At 42.4% G+C, this 17,913-nt stretch overlaps 1 protein-coding gene across 3 annotated transcripts in view; it reads left to right on the top strand.

Annotated features, from left to right (window-relative positions):
- ASCC1 (activating signal cointegrator 1 complex subunit 1) overlaps window positions 1-15,875 on the top strand; it is a 64,844-nt gene extending 48,969 nt beyond the window's left edge. For all 3 annotated transcript variants that reach the window (XM_075000286.1, XM_075000285.1, XM_075000287.1), the window contains one exon: window positions 14,829-15,875. Coding sequence is in view for 2 of the 3 variants with exons in the window: in XM_075000285.1 (XP_074856386.1) it covers window positions 14,829-14,945 (117 nt within the window). In the remaining variant the exon portion in view is untranslated. The remainder of the gene's footprint in view (window positions 1-14,828) is intronic.
- The last annotated feature ends 2,038 nt before the right edge of the window (window positions 15,876-17,913 follow it).

Below are 17,913 nucleotides of genomic sequence, written 5' to 3'. Positions count from 1 at the left end.
ACTGGGGGTCCGGGTGCTGGGTGGTGTGGGCAGGTGCCTGGCCCTGGGCCTCTGGGTCTGTGCATGGCCCACTGGAGGCCGTGCCACCCCCACCCTGCCAGCCAAGGTGCCAGCCCTGTCATGCATTTACTGGGTGGGGTGTCCCACAATGATCTCTGGAGATGCCCAGCTCCCTGTGGTGCAGCTGGACGACCGAGAGGGGACGTCGATGACAAGGTCACCCTCCTTGCTGGACTAGTTCCAGGTGGTGTCCGCCTCCTGGCTCCTCCAGCCCCTCTGGATCGGGTTGGTCCATAGGGGTATCCAGGAGCACTGGGGGTGAGGAGCTGTCCTGGGGCCCCAAGATGGAGCAGAGCTCCCAGTAGTAGGGGTAGGTGGTGGGACCTGCCCCTGAGTGCCCAACCTTGTCTTGGACCCAGGAGTAGTTCTGCTGGAGCTCTTTGACTTGATCCAGGGTCTGCTCCAGGTGGCCATGGCTGGTCAGTCCCCGGGCCAGGCAGGTGAAGGCTGTGGCATTCCTTCATTTGACCCCCATCTCCTGGAGACTCTCCTCTTCTTTCCAGAGACCTAGGAGGTCTTGGAGTTCAGGTTCCATCCAGGAGGGGGCCCTTTTTAACTCTCTGGGGTGGGTTCCTAGAAACTGTCTGAGGGCTCTGAGAGGGGGCCCTGCAGATAGGAGGCTGCTGGGCGCTGGCCCCATGGCCTCTGGAGTCGTTGGGGGCAGCTCAGCAGGCGTACTGTTAGCAGCTCATGCACTCGTAGCTTGCCTGCTCTCAGCTTCCTGCCAAGGGGTTTCTGGGTCTGTGCAGCTTTAAGAGTGGCTGGATGTGCGGGTCATAGACCCCGCTCTGCAGGACAGGGCGTCTCCATTCTCAAACTGGATGTCACCATGGAGGACTCCTCTTTTGAAAGAGCGCCATGGAGTGTCTATATGTGCCTTCTTTCGACGTGGTTTGTTGACGGCGGGGGGGCGCTCTTCCCACTATGGGGTTGGGGTCCGGCTTTCGACATCTGGGCTTTGTTCCTCCGATTTTCAATCAAGAGAGTGCATGGCATGTGTAGGTGCTCCCTCTGCTCTTTTGAAAGAGGTCCAGTCTTTTTAAAGTAATGTGCATGTGTAGACACACCCTTAGTGTTTTCCTTGTGTCAGCTACACGCCCCTAGTGACATCTGTAGGCACTAATTAATTGTATGACTCCTAGGCTACGTCTACACGTGAAGCCTACATCGAAGTAGCCTATTTCGATGAATAACGTCTACACGTCCTCCAGGGCTGGCAACGTCGATGTTCAACATCGACGTTGCGCAGCACCACATCGAAATAGGCGCAGCGAGGGAACGTCTACACGCCACAGTAGCACACATCGAAATAAGGGTGCCAGGCACAGCTGCACACAGGGTCACAGGGCGGACTCAACAGCCAGCCGCTCCCTTAAAGGGCCCCTCCCAGACACACTTGCACTAAACAGCACAAGATCCACAGAGCCGACAACGAGTTGCAGACCCTGTGCATGCAGCATGAATCCCCCGCTGCAGCAGCAGCAGCCAGAAGCCCTGGGCTAAGGGCTGCTGCACACGGTGACCATAGAGCCCCGCACGGGCTGGAGAGACAGCGTCTCTCAATCCCCCAGCTGATGGCTGCCATGGAGGACCCCACAATTTCGACGTTGCGGGACACGGATCGTCTACACGGTCCCTACTTCGACGTTGAACGTCGAAGTAGGGCGCTATTCTGATCCCCTCATGAGGTTAGCGACTTCGACGTCTCGCCGCCTAACGTCGAAGTTAACTTCGAAATAGTGCCCGACGCGTGTAGCCACGATGGGCGCTATTTCGAAGTTAGTGCCGCTACTTTGAAGTAGCGTGCACGTGTAGACGCAGCTCTAGTGAACTGCAGACTTCTCAACAATAGAGCCCCGCCAGAGTAAGCCATGGGTCTAGTGATGCATTCTAACTCAACCGTGCTGAGATGTGCTGATTCTCTTCCTACATCCCCACATCCTCCATTTCGTATACATTATTTACGGTCTGCTTAGGAGGTTGCTGATTTGCAAAGTGGCTTCATTAACTTCTGAAAGAGAATGTGAATGACAGGCTGGTAATAAATATGCGGCCTTTACTCTTGCTGCTATTTCAGGGGTGTTCTGTTGCCCAAGTAATGTGCTATACAAACTTTGTCTTTTTCTCACTCTCCAAACTTGATCCTAAAGACTTAAGGTGAAATAGCTTTTCATCAGTGTAGCGTGAACTGTGGGCGTGTCACAATATTGGTAATTTAAAACATTCCATTTTTTCTACTTGTTTTTGGCTCCTATTAGCAGTTTTAGTCCTCTCTCTCTCTCTCTCTCAAAAAAGAAAATATCTCTTTGAATGAGGTACATTTGGAAAATAGCTACTTCCATTTTGGAAAAAAAAAAATAATGAAAGACTCCCCTCTCCAACTGATGCCTTGAGCTCAGATGGAAAAATATTGGTCTGCCCAACAGTCTAGTGTTTAATATCCAACACAAATGTGCTAGATACCCAGGCTTTAGGGTGCAGATGCTAGAAATAGTTTTTAGATTGTTTCATGGGCAGCAGATATTATAGACTGGGGTTGGCTGTCTCTCCCCAGAGAGCCTGGCATGGCCCCACTCACATTCTGCCCTAGGCCCTTTCCTGCAGCTGTTCCTTCCTGCTCTTCTGTAGCCCAGGCTTGCCAATTGAATGTGGTAATCTCAGCTATATGGCACTGTGGACATATTGTGCAGTGTTGGGATTTCATAAAGGCATTCAGTGTAGTGCTATATTAAAAATCTTATGATATAGGAAAAATAACTTCGTAGATAAAACGTACAGTAACATGGATTGACAGCTGTCTGCCTGTTGGTAGAGTAAGCATTAATGGCACCACATCCTGGTAGGGAATGTTTTTCTTAGTATTGCACTGAAATCAGTACGTGGACCAATACCTTCAGCTGTTGTATTAGTGCTGTTAAGGAAATAGATTCTGTTTAAAGTTAAATTTACAAATAATACACAATCAAAAGGATAGGAAGTACACATAAGGAGTGATCAAGACTGTGGAACAGTCAGAAAAGATTAGACTTTTTTGTTGAAGTCAGGAAGGTGATACAGTATAAATAAACCCATAGTAGTACAACTGGGGAGAAATGGTAACCAGTATAAAATGAGAGTACTATTTAGAAAGTTCTGAACTATAAAGAGATTGTGTAAGAGGGAAGCTGAATATGAGCCTGTAATATGCAGCATCATTATATGGGGAGGTGAGCTAATACTTTCACAAGTATGTTTGTTTATAGACTTGAGCAGAATTGCAAATTGGCAATGCCACTTTGCAGAGTATTGCATGCTAAACTCAATTTTAAATATGCAGTTATGATGGCACTATGATTGGAAGACTGTTCTGAATATGACTCAAGATCAGCATTGTACTGTCTGGGGAAAGAATGGCTTAAATGGAGGTCACTGTATAAATACTTGCATTGAAATAACAGCCCTGGCGAAAACCATCATCTGAGTATGGCAGAACAAGGAGTACTGATCTGAAGTGGAAAATGAAAATTCCTATGAGGTAGGCGTAGGCGGGGAAAAGTAATTTGTTAGAGTGCTCAGTCATGAAAGGAGAACAAAGAATCAGCCTAGCTAGCATTTTATATATTTTGTACTGCTTGTGTCTACAAGGCTGCTTCATAGTTGTTCTCAATTAGAACAGGTGGGTAGCAGGTGACTTCTGTTGTTGAGATGAGTCACACTTTGGAAATTAAGAAGTTAATTCAGGAGCTGTAAAATATTTAACATGTATTCGCTACTTTGATGTATAGTAGACTTTAGAGAGCTAGCAACCTGTAAATATGCAAAAGCCTGGTGTTTAAAAAGATACCTAGTAATTCAGTTAATTCTGAGACACACTTGCATTTATTTGTTGGTTTCCAAAGTACCTTTCACCACAGCAGCTAGGCCATCTTTATGTATTTGAAGCCTATTTATTTTATAAACTGACAGAGAGAAAAGAGACTCAGAAGCTCAAATAAATGTCTTATTATGCCCTGAACATTATAAGATTTGTGCTTGTGAGGGGGAGTGGCTTCTAAACAGAAAGGCATCCACTAAGAGGACCTGTCAGCCAGCCTCAAAGAATCTAGCTTCAAGAAACAACAGCAGGCAACCACCAGGTTAATTTTAACTGTCATGATGGAGTGTATCTTACTGACTACCTTCCTGTTGCCCTTAACTTAGGTATCCCTCTCTCCTTGCTGATGCAGTCATCCTAAGATTTCACAATGAACTGGGAGTTCATAGAACAGCAGTTAAGAAGGGACTATTTGTTACATTTCCAACTAACCTGTGAATTTTCACATCTACCAGGTACTAAAATGTAACAGGGAGATGACAAGAGCCTGAAGGTTTTTTTTAAAGTAAGATGGCAGTGGCAAGAAGAAGGTCCTAAATTACGGTCAACAATCTTTGGCCTTACTGAAACCCAGAGTCAGACCTCCATTGTTCTAGTAATTGCTGTAGGGGAAGCTGCAAAAGAATTGTTTGCAGACTCCCAGCCATAGAGATGGTTCTGTGCTGACTGCTTTAAGCTGTAACAGTCCTAAATCCCCTGCATGCAACCTGGGGGTTGCTGTAGTCCACGTCCTTCTCAAACTGGGTCAGGAGGGGAAGTGAATATTTAAATGTAAGCTATGTGGCTAGATTCCCTGTGTAGCTTTGAAAAAATCTCAATTCTAAATATGTATTTAGATACCTAAATAAATGCCCTAAATTTTCAAAAGTTCAGAACATACCACAGATCCTCTAAATTTATTGGGTGCTCTTGATGCTAAATGTTTTTGAAAATTCATTCATTCATGTATCTAAATATTGACTGGCATCTTGTTTAAAATAGTAGGTATTATCTTATCTGTACCTAAAGTAAATTTAAGTATTTTAGAATTGTTGTATGAAATTTGTGGAAAACATCTAATATGTTGTGTAGTGCTTTGTTATTCTTACAGCAAATATTTCTTTGCTTTTTGTGAGTGCTTTACTTTGAATCAGTAAAAGTAAACTTAAAGCAAATGTATGCAGTGCAAAAATTGTAAACCCTCACCCACATTCTTAATAAGTAAAAACTTTCTGGTAAGAACAGATTATATGTTTTGTGCTCTAAAAGCAAAAGCATAGCTGACTTTATAAGAGGTTGATTTCAACTTTTGTTTCCTTTTTAGAAAATACAGAGTTTTGTTCTGAGCTATGGTTTACGGTGAGATTTTTTCAAACACTCAGTGGCAATGGTTTATTTGCTTTTCTTACAAAACCAGTTAATAGAATTAAGAGAGAAAAAGATGAATTTGTGTTAAATTAAGATATTTACGTTTTGAATTGTATATAAATTGAGATGATGATGATTGGATCATTTGAATTTTGATGGCACTAGAGAGTCTGCCAGACTGAAGTCCATGCTGCTTTTTTGCACGTGTGATTAAAAAAAAAATACATGCATGTCTTGTGCATCCCCTTCAGAAATCTAGAAGGATGCAAGAAATAACATGTAAGGGGTTGTGTACTTCACAAGGATTACACTGTGTGTTGGTGGGGAAGTGGATGTGGATCAGAGCCAGATGCAAACAAGTTATTCAGATATCTGATGTTTGTTTTCATCTTGCTGAGTTTAAAGCTCTAAAGTGAGGTGTATGCTTGTGACAGCAAAATGCCTTCCCTCTCTTCCACTCCCAGCATTTTTTTCCTGTGCTTGCTGTAGAACTCCTGTGGAGCACATCTTAATCATAGAACACCTGTGCAATAATTAAACTTTTTGTTCATCATCTGGCTAGCATGCTTTAAAAGCCATTAAAAGGGAGCCGCTTTCTGATTTTGACAGAAGGTGGTGTGCATTATAAGGAGCTGCCTCTCTGGATCAGCACCTGTCTGCCTGCTCTTTCTGCAATCTTTTTACATTATTGCTGGCAAGCTTCCAAATGTCATTAAACCTCTGTCAGACAATCATTGGGGTAGCAGAGCCCAGAGTGAATAATAACCAGAGTAAAATCATTTTTGGCATTGAAATGCTTCAGAAAACATTTTGAATGTGAAAATAGAAAGCTATTAATTGAACAAACTTCCCAGAATTTGATGCATTGCCAGGTTATAAGTGTTTGATCGCAAATTTGTATCTTATCTTCTGTGATCTGACAGGGGATTTTTAACTTTGAGAAGATTACGTAAAAATGTAGTTTTGGTCACAAATGCAATGAGTTTGATTTTTCTCTCTGCATAGTCCTTAAGGAGCATTTGCCCCAATTTACTATTATTGGCAAATTCTACTAAAAGACAAACTTTTGCTGGGAAAGCAGGGACATGGCACAGAACTAAGTAATATTGGCAAATCTGGGTGTTTCAAGTAGAAAAGGTGAGTGCAAAACAGGATTGAGAAGGATCAGGGTATGTCTGCGCTAGCCAGTTAGGTTGAATTTCTTGTCAGTTTTCTAGCACCTGTTTTTGTAAAGTTGAGGGTGCATGTCCACACTGGTACATAAAGTCGACGGAGTGTGTCCCCATTAAGTTTCCAGGTTTGACTTTTTCAGCAGTGCACTGTGGGTACCCGTCCTACAGTTCCTGCTGCCCATTGCATTGTGGATATCTGTCCCAGTGGGACAAAAATGTGCCGTGGGTGGTTGTGGGTTTGTAATATCCCCATCCCATAGTGCACTTCACCCTCCCATTCCCTTTGGAAAGCAACAGCAAAAAGTGTTTTAGCTTAATCATTTTTATTCAGGGGACACTAAAGGAGTTCATGGCAGAAGCTTTGGGGGTGGGTAAGCAAGGGCATTTTATCACCACAGCCTGTCTGCTGCACACACTCAAACTCTGTTCACCTCCATTTTTATAAATCAGTTTTGTCCTGAGTGATTTTTGCCATCAATCACTTTGCTCTGCTAGTCCTTCCACTCTTCCTTCATACCAGTATCAGTTGTGTCATGGGGAAAAATGGGAGATGGCACTTAGCTAAGTGCCCTATCTTCTCTAGTCCTGTATTGGTATTGGACTTCTGGTTTAGACAGATTCTGCAGAGTGATGATACTTTACTCTTCTATAGTGTGTTCCATCACAAAATATGAAAATATTATACAAATATTAATTGCTATATATTACCCTGTGAGACAAATAAGTAACATGATTGTCGTTTGACAGACTGATAGCCTGAAATAAGAAGAGAGGCTTTGACTTGTCAAGAGATCCCACAAAGTGCCTTTTGATCTCTCTATTTTTAATTAACTTGCAGAGCATCCTTTTTCTTCTGGGAAACCATCCATCCTTTTGTGCAGATCTGTGTCTTGGAGTGTCTTTTGAAATGGCTATGGGTAGACTAAAAATGAATGCATAGGTTGCTTTATGCTGTTAGTTCAGTTTTCATGTGGGTTGTATTCACTTTAAGAAATGCGACGGCATCTTCCTTTAAAATTTACTGGGCTGCATAAGGGAAATCCCTCCCTAACCTACTGTTACTTTTTAGTGATAGGAGAGTTTTTATTCCATCTGAATTTAGATGGTTCTAGTTTTACAGGCTGCCCCAGTCGCTGGGCTCCCACATCTCACTAACATGACATTGTTTCTTAAAATCTAACATGGACTTGAACCTTCCACTTTGGTGAAATCTGGCATCAATAACACACTCGGCTCCACGGCCCTCAATGCTCTTGAGGATGGTGAACTTCCATCACAAAATACATTTTCTTGGTTGCATGTGTTCATAATCAGGTGAGCAGTTTAACGTGCAGGTGAATGCCTGTTGTGCTGCCTTCTAGAATCATACTTTTTGGTGCTTTAGTATTTTGTCTTTTTAATTCTACTTTGGTTTCCAATTATTATTTCATCTATTTGAATGCAGCTTCTAATCAGAACCAGCTCAGTAGTTGGATGTGTTTGGGGAAGATGGTGGCTGCTGTCGTCACAGTTTTTAAAGCAGCTGACCCTTTCTGTAACACCCTCTGTGAGCCTGAATTTGATATCCTAGCATAAGCAGTCTCTACACGTCTGCATTGCCTGACATTTCTGTCCACTGTTTCCCAGCACTGTGTCTTGTGTGTACACAGTGCTGGATTGCTAATTGCATGCTGCGATTCAGAAATTCATTTTTATAAGAGCTGCACGCTAGCAGGGGTAGAGCAAAATTATCCTAGTACACTGCATACATGTATTTCTCTAGGAAGTCTATGGATGTGCAGCACCTGCATTCTGGAGATAAAAGAGATTGCTGTATTATCCTCCCATCTACCATTGTAAGCCATTTGATATTTTTTAAATACTTGCCACTACCCTTTTTCCCCGTTTCCCAAAAGAGAAATTGCATATTTTTTTTACTTGCTTCAGGTTGAAACGCTTGGGCATATCATAACTAAGAACTGGGCCTACCATAGCCATAGTCTAATCTTGTAGGTTAATCAGGAGGTTAATAACATAATATGCCTCAGCTGCACTGCAGTGCTGATTCACCAGGGACAGTTTTGTAGGGTTAATCTACAATAGCTGTACCCTAAGGCAGTACTTATGTGGCTGGAGTTTGCAGCAGACTGAACTCCCTGCAGGCAGTGTGTGTGCGTGCATGTACATTTTATCCCGTGATAATGCAGCTCTTTGGTTGTAGTTTTTAATCACAATACACTGCAGTGAGTTGTTCCTTTTAGCTTTTGGAGTCGTGAGACTCTCTGAAGAGCTGCTTGGACTCTTTGTCATTTTGGCCATGCCACTTGAGGCAGAGCAAAGCTTTCAGATTTATCAGTAATTCTGACAATAGCAGTCAAATCCCAGCCAAGCAGCTGAAAGTGCAATCTTGAAAGATTACATGAAGGAAGTTTTAAACACTATTTCTTTCTTCCCTTCTCTTGTCTTTTGTCCTTCTCCTGCCTCTTCAACCAAATCCATTAATATTTCTTATGCTTGTTGCACCTATGATAGATTATTTTAAAGTACCAGTTTGTGCTGGCATTCCCACTCAGAATAAATGGAGCTGGAGTGCTTTGCTGCTGTCTTTATGTGGTTTAACTCTGTGATTTACCACTGCTGTTCCAAGGTTTGAAAACAGAGGTACGGAGTTATTCCGGGAAAGCTGTCTAGAGGAGACCACAAGATGTAAAGCACTATAGTGATTAGTGCTTTACAAACTGAGTATGTTTTCAAAAACACAGGCAAAAGTTTACCTATTTTGATGGGTTTCTTCAATTTACAGTCTCATTAAAAAGGATGTTGTTGAGGTTTGGACCAAAATTTGTCATAAAATTTTTGCTTAAACTTGTAATGTTTGTGTGTGTGGTTACCAAAGCAAGTACTTCGGTGTTCCATCTTTGTTGTTATAAAATGACTGCCAGCATGCCTGTTACACCCTGCAGTGTAATCTGGGCATATTAGAGGGGAATTAACCTCTGCACAGGAGCAGTTTATTTTTAAACTTCCAACAGGAGCCTCTGAAATGAGAGGGACCAGGTCTATAAAAATGGCAGTCATTTTGATTGAGTCTCCTTGGCTCAAAATAAATGACTATCCATACTGTGTGGAAATTTGGAAGTGAAATATTTTTTTTTTAATTATAATTGCTGAAGGGCACTGGGCCCTTGATAAGTGCCTACTGTTGTGTTTCTAAGAAGGCGCAGGCAGTTTTCTGCTGGCTGATGTTGAAGGAAGGGTAGACATGACTCTGTATATTCTGTTCCTCTTTTGCAGTGTTTCCCAAACTTAAAACATTTTGTGTACCCCTTTCAGGACTTCAGCCCTATTCATGTACCCCCTCTCCCAGTACTGTCCCAGTGCTTATCTCATGATTTTTAGTAATTTATTTTCTGCTGCATACCCATTGGAATCCTTTCGTGTACCACTGGTGGCACGCATCCCATGCTTTGGGGGAGACTACTCTTTTGGATAGCTGCTCCTGTGAAAAACAATTGGGGGATAGTTGTTGCATTCTCCCAGTCGTGGTGGCGTTGGTGTTGTGTGCCCCTGCCCATTCTTTAGTAGTATGTATAAGTGGAGGGTGAAGCTGCTTATTCACGGTCACTGTGCGCCTCCTTTAAGGGGAGGGGAGTCGCAACATATAGAGAGTTTGCAGTAGTCTATTTATGCACACCCCAAGGATTTGGCTCCACACAATAGACATCTCAGACTGCTGGATTAAAACTAAAGAGAGGAGTGTGTCATATCATTTTCCTTGGAGACTTTCTCGTTTAGCTCTTTCAGAGGATCTCTTTTGAAAGGTTCTGACATCTATTTGGGCATATGTACTAGGCTTATCAGTTGTATTTTTGGTGAGCCCACCTACCTCAACATGCATTTGTTTGCTTAAGGACATTCTAGGACTTAGTTTGAAAAGTGTGCACCATGTTCTCTAGTGCCAAGTCAGTTTTTTTAGGAGAAAATTAGAATGCACTTGTATGAATGGGTAGAGTTAACTGTTCATGCTTTTAGTAGTGTAATCCAAAACATGCAACAGGCAAGTAAGGCATTGATATGTGACCCAGCCTCTACACCCATCACAGCCACCTTCATTTACAGTAATAAAAAACTCCTCTTGTTTATTCTTGAGGTATCAAGACAGCCAATTTTTTTGTGCGCATAGGATTTATACAACTAACATTCTTCTGCTAAGCCTCATACTCCATCCCAATCCAATGGCTCAGCATTTGGTAACCATGTTGAACTCTTCTGCTAGTTAATTCCTATTGATCTGTGATTTTTTTTTCCCCCCAGTCTCTGTTAAGGGGTGTAAATGAAAACTGAGCAAGTGGAAAGAGCCTGGGGATTAGACAGTTTTTAGAATTAGCACACTTCCTACACATCATTTTCCTGGCCAGTGAATAGACGGCTGGAGTATGTTACGCAAAGTATTTCACTGGTTGTGCTCCACCTCCCTGTGAGCAAATTTCCTGGAGGGTGAGGAAGTCAAAAGGAAGTTTCTGTACTAGCTCTGCCTTGGCTAGTATCAAGAGAGGCACACAGAGCAGTGGTCAAAGCAGGGGGATGATCCTAAAAACTGCTTCTAATCATGGTGCAGCTATATTGACACAGCTATATCGTTGAAAGGTGTTTTGTGTAGCTATGGCCTGAAACTCGGAAATTTCCACCACACACCTCTGGATCTTCTTTTAAAAAGCCAAGGGATTTAGAAGCTTGTCGCTTTGTGCATTGTATGAATGGAAAGCCTCTGATCTAGACCGAGGGTGAGCGTGAGGCTCCACTTTTCACCCCTGCAATTAGCAGGGCTCTCCAACCTGTCTAGTGTAATTTAAATTGATGGAAATTTCAGTTATGTTCATATGTATTAAAAAAAAAAAAAAAACCTTTTGGCATGTATAAGAAAGTAAGTCTGTAGAATGTACAAACTTCATTAATCGGTATAGAAATGTGACTGCACAGACATAAAAACAGTAACAGATTTCAACATTTTTAATGAGATGGATGAGCCTGAGACCCAACAGAGGATTATGCTGTGCCCCGCTTAGGAAATTTCCTGCCCCCTTCTCGCCTACCCCCTGAGGGGGACCAGCTCCCACTTTGCTCACCCCAGATCTAGACCATGGTTGCCTTACTGACAAAATGACTGACACCACTCATGAGGCTTCTTGCTGCCACTTATTATTTTGAGATGTCCGTTATATATAACAAAACCAAGCTGCTTTGTTGAAAGATCGCATAAATAATTATGTTGAAAGGATTGCTATTACAAACTGTTTTGTGTGTGGATTTGCTTTCATTGGGTTGCTATGGTGACTCGACCACCCCCAGTATTTAACTTTATTATTTATTTGTAAAATTCATGGAATTCTGAGTACATTGTTTTCCCCCTAAAAATAAATGCTTCAGTTTTCTCTTGAAAAATAAAATGCCAGCATCTCCATATTCACAAGACCCTTATATGAGGAAGCAGTTTTGTGCTCTCTTTTTCCAAGGGAGAGGGTTATAAGGATGAATTTGGGGGTAGAAGGGGGCGGGGGGGAGAAACTATAAGAATGTCTTGACAGAATTCAGAGTTTCAACATTTTCTTATGGTTGGTAGATTTCAGGCCAATTGGCACTAAGCCTTGTCTGGAGATGTAATCAAAATTATTCTTCAGATTTTCAGCAATCAAAGCAACAACAACATCAAAAAATGGGGAAGCCATTTTACCTTCATCAGTGCTTGTCAATGAAACACTGTGGTCCTCCATGCTTTTATGTGAACTTTGGAAGCTCCTGGAAACACGCTTACTCTTGATAATTATATAGCATAGGGATTGGTCTTTCTTACTCACTTCTCATCTTTCCTGCCTCATACAGTTTGGATACTTTATTAAATTATCTAATTTTAAATAGTGTGTGCAGTTGCATTTCAATTAAATTCTGTGAGAATGATCAGCAAGAAAAAGCATTCCTCCTGAATCTGAGTACTAGAACACAGGTTTCCTTCACTGAGATGGAATAATAGGTGAAGAAGCTTAAACGGAGCTTGCCCAAGGATCAGGACAGGAAGAGCACTTAGCACTTGGGAGACTGGGGTTTGTGAGTGACCTCTTGTTCCTCTGGGGTACTAGATACATCACAGGAGTAAGACTTCTCGTACTATTGGAGGAAGATTTAGCTAACGCTGCGTGGAAAAGAAGCTCTTTTCAACACAAATGGATTGGGCAATGAGGGGAGGGCATAAATAATGAGAAAAAGATTACCTAAGTGTGTGGATGACAATCCTAAAGTCCATCACTGCAGACCAACTAGAATTTCTGCCTTACAAGCATAATCTGCCTTCTTCCTTACTTAACGTTTACAAGAATGCAGTGACCACTACTGTGGAAGAGCATCCTGCCAGGAAATCAGTCTGGGGAACCCCATCAGCAGTGCAGCTGGCCTCTGTCCGTGCCAAGTGCATTCTTGTAAATTACCTTTTGGTGAATTCCAGCCAGTTTCTCTCACTTAATAGGAGTATGAAGGATGAGGTTGGTAATTCCACCACTAAAGTGCCGTTAGAATGTCTGCTGCAAGTTTTGGTTAGCTATGTGCTGTATTCTGAAAACAGAATTAATGCTTTAATAATTGCTAATTTTAAGAAATGTCACGAGGAGATGGTAAGATCATGACTGAGTGGTAATGATACACACAGCTGTAAGATTGGTATGTCAGGTTCTGTTAGTATGTCATGTTGGTCACTGTTTTAAACCTATCCTGTGCTGGAAAATAAGAATATGGAGAATAAGCAGAAAGTTACTATTCTGTAGTTTGGTGACTATGAAATAAATTGCTGGTTTGAGCCCATGTCCTAGTGGACAGATGTCTGGACAATCTGGCTCTTTCATAGAGGTATGGGGGTTGTATTACTTGATAACTGAACTACCCTCCTGTTGCCGGAGTAGGTGCATCCAGGCCACAACTGGAGCAGTCTGCTGATGTAGCATTGAGGGGAGGGAAGTAGCTCTTGTCACCAGTTTTCATGTGCTAAATAGGGAATTTCCATCTCCAAAGCTATCCATTAGGCAAATTTCACCAGAATTAAATTCACTTGAAAGTAAAACAAGAATTATCCCATGAGCATCTCCAGTGCAGTTTTTGTTGTTGTTGTTGTTTTTTTTTTTTTTTTAATACAGAAAGGGGTATTTGCATTGTCAAACCATTTTGGCAGATCCATCAGTCGAAGTAAATGGTATAAATCTGTGCTGGGGAGAGTTGTGTGCCTTTGGGAAAGGGGAAAGTGCATTCTCATAGCTGCTAAGTAGATCTTGGGTTTAAGATGATTATATATGGAATAATCAATGCATCATTGACTCTAGAAGGGCAAGCTTTAATGAACTTAGTCTTTTCGTAGCCATTAATATTCACAAGGTCCATAATGGCAGGAAGAACTGTGTGTGACTGTCTTGAGACAATGTTTTTTGTAAGGACAGATATGAAATTCAGTAGGGGAAGGATGGAATGAGGGTTTATTTCCCTGGGTGGAAAGGCTGTATCATTCATACCTGTGATGACCCACAGCAATGCAACGTTAAACTGAGTTTGAAAGTAGTATTTTACTGGAAAGCTTTCCTAAGGCATCACTGGTATTTTAAGGTAAAGTAATTGCCTGCATTTTAATGGAATGGGAAAAGCACTTTATACTTCAACATGATGCATTTCAAAGCAGTATTGCTTGAACTTTCTTATAATGAATTCTGATGTCACTTTTGTGTGGCTCATAAATGGCATTAATTATTGGACTGATTCCCTCATGGACTGCATATTGGTCCCCTTCCACGCCCCGCCCCCCATCACTTGGCTCGGTCTTGAAAGTCGTTGAATAAAGAGGGACTCTGGTTTGGGGGTTAATGTTAAAATAAAGAGCCTTTCACCCTAGTGTACAAATCTGCATGTGGACCAAACTGGTCTTCTGAGAACATTTTGACTCATGAATGGTCTGGTCTCAATCCAGTTTCTTATGAACATTGTGAAACTAACTGTAGTTAGCTAAGGCTGGCCTTTTTGATGATGGTCTCTACTATGGATTGGAATAGGACTGAAGATTGAACAAATTTCTTATGGTGGTATGGTTTTCTAGTTCAGGGGTGAGTCCAGTGAATCGGGTTGGGTGGTGAAAGCTTGCACTGCCACTGTGCTGTACTATAGGAATTCAGTTTCCCCAACTTAATCTGGCATCTTCAACAAAGGCTTATCTCACTGTCTATTAAAAAACCCCACTGTTATGAAGAATTCTGCTACTAAATGGAATATGAATACAGAAGTAGAGCTAAATGTCAGAGTTTCCCAGGTAGAGTTTTACAGCCAAGTCTGAAAACATGCCTCAGTTTATTTTGTTTGGATATTACTCATGGGTTCTAACTCCTTTCTTTCAGAGCTTTGAGAATTTCTACTTTGGAGAACTGCAGCTGAATTCAGTCTGTCTTTCTCAGAGGTTCTCCACAGAGAGCACTGGTTACTACGCTACCTCTGGGCAGATCACTTTCTCCTGAAATAACAACTTGGTTGCCTGGCAGATCTGTTGGAGCAGCCAGAATGGCAAAATAAATCAGATATTGATTTAAAGAGTTACATTAAATTTGTAGCCTCATTGATTATGAAAAGAGACCTCTTTTAAGGATTCTACAAAGACTGGGATGCCATTTGGTTTCTTCAAAGACCCATGCACAATCCACAACAGATGGTAGAACCTTTCCTGCAGTCTTTCTACAAATACCCCATCCCCCTGTCATGTCAGAAAGCTCTGGGCTCCTCCATGTCAGACAACTTTTGTAATTTCTCTTCTAGTTTATAGGTTTCTTCTGCTTGGAACCGAGCTGGCACCTGTAGGATAAAGGGTCATTGTCAGCTAACCTATTTCTTGTTTTTAATAAGATTTTTGATGCTGTTACAAGTTTACATTTATTTCTCTACAATCTATTTCCCTCTGGCAAATGTTTGTCTCGTTCAGCCCTCATTTGTAATGGAGCAGAAGATACAGCTCCATTTTGTTTACTTTCCCAATTTAAAGCCCAAGGAGGTCAGTGAAAAGACTCCCATTGAAGTCAGTGGACTTTGGATCAGGCCATACACGAAAAGAAATGTTGCATGTGTCTGTTCATATTGATCATTAACCTGCTTGTAGACCAACAGAGGGTGCACACCCAGCTTTCTGGGGTTAGCACCAAATTTGTCTTCAAATGAGGAACTAACTCTCAAAATAAGTATTTAAAATCCAGAAGAGCTCTACAGACCATAAGGCAACAATGTTAGAGTCTCATGATTTGGGACCCAAACAATTTGGCAATGTTTTTGTAACACTAGTAACGTTAATCACCAAATAAATTCAGTTTCAAAACCAGAGTTTAACTTCTGTCACGTTAATAACGCTTTCATAAATTACTTTTGTATACTGTCCTCACTTTTATTAATAAAGCATTTGCAATGAGAACTTGTTTCAAGCAATTATTCTTGAGGCTATCAGAATATTTAATTTATTGTAAATGGTCTTTTGATAAAGAAGCAAAAATGTTACTACAGTTAGGGATATTTTAAGACTGTATCTACACCTCAAGGCAAAATCGATTAGCGATTTTATAACTCTGGAATTTATAAATTCGATTTTCATCATCCTCATCTCCCCCCATGCTCCTCACAAAGTCGACTTATCATTGTCACACTCAATTGGTAAACACCAGCTGTTACAGTAGTGCATTGTGGGAAGCTATCCCCCGGTTCCCTCATCCCTGGAGCATTCTGGGTATGCTCTCTGGTCTTGACATCATCTTCCCACATTGCATTTTCCTCATTCCCCTCCTGTGTTAAGCAAATGTAGATTTTTCCTGTTGCAAGGAAGGAAAAGAAGGGCATCCACAGAGATGGCAAAGCTAACAGAAATCTTTCTTCTGTAACTGAATTCTCAACTAGCCATCCACTGACTTCCCCTCCCTCCCATGATTGCATCTGATCTCTGAGTACAACACAGGGACCCTGAAAAGCCTGAAGAAAGAGCTGATAGGAGAGTTTTGGGGGGAAAAAGAGTTGCTGACGTGGGGAGGGTCTGTGACTTTCCAGTGCACTCTAAGGCTTCTGTGCAGAGGCTGTGTTCTCAACTGGCCATCCACAGAGTGTCCCTCTTCCCGTGACTGCATCCAATCCCTGAATCTAAGACAAGGACAGACTGTGTTCTCAACTGGCCCTCAACCCATTCTTCCCTGTCTGAAGGGGTGCAAAGTCAGAAGAAAGAGGACAGACGAGTCCAGGAATAAAGAGATTTTGTCTTCTCTCTTCACTATACATATTGCCAGCACAGGGGAAGGCAGTGAAATCTCATGCGCTGAACTTATAATGGAAACAGGAATTGCAACTGGCCCTCCACCCTGTGTATTTTTGGGGGCAGGGTCTGCGGATCAAAGCATGAAGACAGATAGGAAATGTTAGGAAAAAGATTTTATAACAGAAATATCAAAGCAGCAGGTGTCTGCAATGGACAGCCAGCCCCCAAAAATATTTGTTGCTGGGGAGGGCTGTGGTGTGTGGCTGCAGAACTGGTTGAAGTAGCCCCCCCAAATATGTTAGCCACCAGAGGAGACTTCCTCCTGGCAACAGCAAGCCCCATGGGCCCCTTGCTAGGGATGTGGTGGGGGTCAGTGGGGAGGGCAGTTGAATTAGTCCCCCCCAAATATTTTAACTGTCAGGAGAAACTGTCCTGTCTCCCCACTGGCAGCAGCAAGCCCCCAAGACTCTTAGCCACTAGGGGAGATTTCCACCCGGCAGAAAGGCCTCAAAAATATTTTTGGTGGGGAGCCAGTTGAATTAGTCCCACCTGAATATCTTAGCCACTGGGGGAGACCCCTCCCTCTGCAGCAAGCCCCCAAAAATCTTTCCCACCCTTGGAGCCCTAACTATGTGCAAGCCAGGAAGGACATGGTGCTGCCTGGCAGCATGGTCCACACTGAACAGCAGGTGTCCTTGTATTGGGTTGGGGGCTAGCCGCGTGATGTGGCAGAAGGCAGGAAAGACCCCTGACTGCATGATGCCTGTGGGAGAGGGAGGAGGTTCGTACACAAATGTAAACTGCTGAGGAGACGTTTCTTGGCCTCTTAGGCAAGCACAACCCCTCTCCCCCGGCTGCCATGTGGTGCAGTGGGGCAGCAGCTGGGGCCGGGCAATGCAGAAAAAAATACCAAGTGTAAAGACAGAACCATGAGCTCCATGCTTGGGCTATTTGTAATGGGTAAATGCACTCACAGCACTAAGCAAAGAAGAAACAGAGAGAAAGCCATGCTAGTCTATGTACTATCAAAACAAAAAAGCAGTAAAGTAGCACTTTTAAAGACACAAAATAATTTATTAGGTGAGCTTTGTATATGCCCAGATGCTTTGTATATTGGAGAGACTTCAGGCTCTCAGACAGAGAGTAAATGGGCATGAAACAGACATCAAAACACTCCTGATCCACAAACCAGTTAGTCTACGTTT

Source organism: Carettochelys insculpta, chromosome 7, assembly GCF_033958435.1.
Source record: "Carettochelys insculpta isolate YL-2023 chromosome 7, ASM3395843v1, whole genome shotgun sequence".
Lineage (NCBI taxonomy): Eukaryota > Metazoa > Chordata > Testudines > Carettochelyidae > Carettochelys > Carettochelys insculpta.
This window is presented reverse-complemented; position numbering and strand designations above follow the sequence as displayed.